The sequence below is a fragment of the Limulus polyphemus genome, unplaced genomic scaffold (assembly GCF_000517525.1).
Source record: "Limulus polyphemus unplaced genomic scaffold, Limulus_polyphemus-2.1.2 Scaffold3251, whole genome shotgun sequence".
In the NCBI taxonomy this organism is placed as follows: Eukaryota; Metazoa; Arthropoda; class Merostomata; order Xiphosura; family Limulidae; genus Limulus; species Limulus polyphemus.
The window spans coordinates 91,821-96,734 of NW_013668861.1; the positions used below are offsets into that span (position 1 = coordinate 91,821).

Genomic DNA, 4,914 nt, shown 5'->3' on the forward strand with positions numbered 1-4,914 from the left:
TTAACACTATAAGCTATGAATGTTTCTAAATATAAACTTAATCGAAGCAAACGTTGATATTAAGATAAATAAATAATAATAAATCCGTCACAAACCAGAACAAATGAGTTGATATATATGTTTGTGAATCAGAAGGTACTGGGTCCATATGGTGCGTGCGAATCAACAGAGATTACGTTGCTACATAGCTGCGAAAACCAGATAAAATTGGGTTAACTTATTTATATCCACGAATATGTATTGGACTTTTATATGAATTGTATATCAGAATAAAAGAGTTTCCTATATTATACCGCGAGGCAGGAGATATAGCATTAAAATGCCTTATTATTAAGAAGTGTCTGAGAAAATGAATCACTTGAACAGGTTCCCAAAAACGGGTTTTTCATATTTCTTTTACGTTTTTGAAATTCGTATACTTCTGTGAATGAGGGAATATTGAGTTATTTTACCATCTCAGTCTGAAACTGGAAAAATAGAGCGTTAGTTTACTTATATTTCCTGTATACCAATAAAAGATTGTATTTAAAATATTTCCTGAACCAAGAATATATCTGATCAACCATAAGACGCTTATTACATAAACTGTCAACCACGAGAGATTAACGTAACAAACCATTTAACTTCAGCGGTTTCAGAATTCACATCGGACTTTAATACTTTTACTAAAACATAATATAACTTCAGTGGTGGACAACTCGGCGTGTGACCGGCAAATACCGAAGAATTCAGATCTAGCTGGCTCTCTGTTAAGTGAATTGTATCTACAACTACTGAAAATTAATTCGCTCATCGTGTACCCTCGATAAGAAATCAAGGAAGTTCCAGACCAGATAGAGGACTAAGTATTGTTTGTAAGTTTGTAAAACTTTTGTACATAGATCATTATTTGTAATAACCGTTATTATAAATTGTGTTATTGTTTGTATATTAAACTATATTTATATTAAAAAAGCTGTATGTATCAATTTTGTTGGCAAGTTTCATAAATTGGATATATATCGACATTTATTTAATTCCTAAGTCTAAATTATCATTTAACTCAGTTTCAGGCTATTCCAAATTATAATACGTTACGTAATATTCTGCCTCGTCAGGAGTAAATTGTAATAAGTAACAACGCTGAGAATAGTAGATCAAGGTATTATTCAACACTAAATAGAATATGCGCGATTCTGTGTTATCATTCTAGCATCCGGTATATTTTCGAAGCAATACAGATTGGATTATTGATATACTATCTGTGGATAAGGAAATATTTACTTGTACGTGACATGGCATGTAAACGAAAACATGCATAATGTTGTTTTGTGGAAGGATGATGTTTGTATCAGATGTTAAAAATAATCATGCGAGCTGTTCCTGTTCGGTTATATACATGGTTTTTAGTTTTTGGTTTTAACGAAAGACATCATGGCAAAATATCATTCAGTCCGTGTGTTCTTCTTCTTGTCATTTCACAGATTTCGGACAGTAACGTATTAAAGTGTCTTCTACATGGTAACTATTAAGCACTATCACAATTCACGTTCTTCGTTCAGTAGAATGAAAATAATTTTATGGTAACTGGTAAACGTCGACTTGTGATATTTTAACATAAAGTTACATAGCTAAGTATTTTAGTCAGAAATGTGTACTTTTCAAGATCGGTGGATTAACTGGTACAAGGTGTTTATATTACTAAATATTTTCACTTTTTTTTTCCAGAAGGGACACAGTGCTCTGTCCAGCCGCCGATATTTCTATAATAAGTAGCACGTACGTCTTCTTTCATAGTGTGAAACATGCCGAATTCTCACACAACCACACCTCTTTCTATTAGCAACATTGCTGAAAGCAGCGAACAACGACCAAAAGATTATTACCGTGTTGTTGTCATGGGTGCCACAAAAGTTGGCAAGACTGCAATTATTCGGCAATTCCTCTATGAAGTCTTTCCTGTTGACTACAGCGCCACAGTAGAAGAACTACACCGTGGTGAGTTCAGCGTTGGTGGTTGTTCTCTAACTCTGGATCTCCTTGATACAAGTGGAAGCTGTGAGTTTCCAGTCATGAAAAGATTGGCTATTCAGACTGGTGACGCTGTACTTCTGGTGTACTCCATCGACGATAGCGAGTCCTTTGAAGAAGTACGTCGACTGCATGATTTTGTTTTGGAAATCCGGCCAGCAGGGATTCCAATTGTTGTGGTTGGGAACAAAAATGATCTTCAGCAGAAACGTCAGGTCAGACGAGAAGTTGCCGAAACCGTCACGTGTATAGACTGGGAAAATGGTTTTGTGGAGTGTTCAGCCAAAGATAATTTAAACGTTGTTCAAGTCTTCAAGGAACTCCTTGTTCAAGCTAAGATACCATACGATTTGAGCCCAGCTTTAAAGAAACGACGCCGTTCACTCCCAGTATTCTCTTCTACGCCAAAGATCAAGGAAAAGATTCTTCTGAAACGACACAGTTGCGCTGTTTCTTGAATTCACACTTAAACGGCAGTAGGTAGTACATTCCCGTTCACTGTTTTGTATTTTTCCTTGCAAAAAATTCCAGTATTTAAGTCATTCCTGCAAGAATCCATTGTCTCGTTTAAAATCCTCAATGCATATTAGGTAGAATACGCATACACGTGATTCCAAACATTTTGATTTAATTATATTAAACTGGTACAACATTGTTTTGTGACAACAGCATCTGGATGAAAATTTTTAATGTAATCACAATTACTTAATTGCTCGTTCATATTTGAGACTAGGATGCATTTATAAATCACGAGTACAATTTTATCATCGCTTGTTATGCAGAGAGGGCGGTTTATATATAACGGGCTTCTTAAGTTGTAATTGATTAACAACTGTTTTCTTCATGAATAAATATATACCTGGGAAATATGTTCAATGGTCTTTCAACATATGATAAGTTGTTTCGTGATTCTACATGAAAAACGTGATATGGGATTGTGAGGGTCTATGTTTATTGGAGTTTCTAGTTGTGGCCAGTTGACTGTCTATTCTTCGTGATGTACATATGCTATCGTCTTCAGTACTTTGCCCATTGACTACACCTATTTACTAGTATGTGTAATAGGAAAACACTTAAAACCAATTTTGAAACAATGAAGTTTTTTAATATGATAATTATAGTAACTTATATGATAGACTTTACTGGAAGTAATGCAATAAAAGCCTAGGGAACGTAAAGAAATTTGACTCTATAGGAGCTTGTTTTTTTAGACTGCCTAATACAACATCTCTCTGGATCTAAGCTTAGTTTTAATTTGTTTGATATAAGCTTCCAGACTGCCTAACATAAGCTCATTTTTAGCTTCCTTGATATAAGCTCATTTTTAGGTTGCTTGATATAATGTTACTTTTTTGTTCCTACATATAAGATTACTTTTAGATCGCTTGATATAAGCTACATTTAGATTGTTTGGTATAAGTTTACTTTTTGGTTTTGGTCCCTTCATGAAAGCTTATTTTTGGTTGCTTGATAAAAGCTTACTTTTTGTTTACTAGAGATAAGATTACTTTTAAATTACTTGATAAAAACTTTTTAGATTACTTGATATAAGCTTGCTTTTACATTGTTTGATATAAGCTTACTTTTTAGATACGTGATATAATCTTACTTTTTAGTTGCTTGATTAAAGCTTATTTTAAGATTGCTTGAATAAACTTATGTTTAGATTGATTTTTGGATACTTGATATAAGCTTACTTTTTGGTTACTTGGTAAAGTAATTAATTCTCTTTTCGTGCTTTTAAGATGTTTCATCTAAAGACTCTCGGTAACTAAAGGCCTACTTTTAGTTCGAATGATTTATAATTGTAATTTTTGAAATGTTGGGAAATAAATTTGTTTTGTAACATTTCAGAATAAAGTCCCAACTTGTAGAATAAAGTCCCAACCTTAAGTTACTTAAGTGTACACAGTTTTAGTCTGACTTGTAGATGCAATGTTTAAAATTGCACAATTGTTCTTCGATACACCTGTCTTAATAATAATTTATAACTGAAACCTGAACATATCTGAAAAATCGCGCATCTCTTCTTTTAAAGGTATTCTTAATGTATATTTTTCTTTCCATTTAATGATATCTTTTGTTCTGCTATTTGAACATTTAATGTATGTTTTTTTTTGTTTCTTCTTTACATTATGATAAAACATTAGTATTTTAGTTTCAAACACAATTACATTTAATGTAAATTCTAAAAGAATTAAATTGTAACACCACAGAATAAACACTTGAAGAAAACAAACTGGTGGGATAACCTTCCCTGCGATATTTTGTGTACAAGTAAAAATCGTAAAAGTTTATTTTGTTGACTGTACTGTACTTGTACTTTGTGTATTAAATAAAGCTGAAATTATGCTCGTAAATTACTATGTATTACTAGTGTGTTTTGTCTTAAGGATGGAATTAAAAAACATCCTTTCTTTGTAACACTTTCCTACAAACCATGTTACATCTTCATCAAGACCATCAAAAGTACAGTCCACCTCATACCACTTTTGATTCTAAAATGAACATATTGATTCCAATCCATAAACTTTTTCAATAATTAACTCAAACACATTGTTCGATTTAAAATGTTTTTGATTTTCTCTTCAACATATGATCGATTTGTGTGTTTACGTTAGAACATAAAATATAAAAAAATATTAGGTGGTTATGGCCCCCTCATTGTTTACGAAATATGTGTAACAGAGGCCAATAAAATAAAGTGTGTAATTACCCTAGTATATCTTACAAAGCATAGTGGGTAGTTATATCTTAACTTTCGTTATTCGGGTTAACACAGGGCGAAATGACAAATATTCACCAGAGCTTTTCCTAAGGACCAACTGCACAGTTCTTTTTAACTTCGTCATTTTTAATACATGACGCCTTATTGCACCTCATATATATATTCTTACTTATCTG

The 4,914-nt window shown here is 32.6% G+C and overlaps 1 protein-coding gene across 1 annotated transcript in view; it reads left to right on the top strand.

Annotated features, from left to right (window-relative positions):
• LOC106468993 (GTP-binding protein Rhes-like) overlaps window positions 1-4,357 on the top strand; it is a 9,830-nt gene extending 5,473 nt beyond the window's left edge. The window contains exon 2 of the mRNA XM_022397386.1: window positions 1,708-4,357. Coding sequence (XP_022253094.1) covers window positions 1,785-2,468 — 684 coding nt within the window. The 5' untranslated portion in view covers window positions 1,708-1,784 and the 3' untranslated portion in view covers window positions 2,469-4,357. The remainder of the gene's footprint in view (window positions 1-1,707) is intronic.
• Window positions 4,358-4,914: the final 557 nt, after the last annotated feature.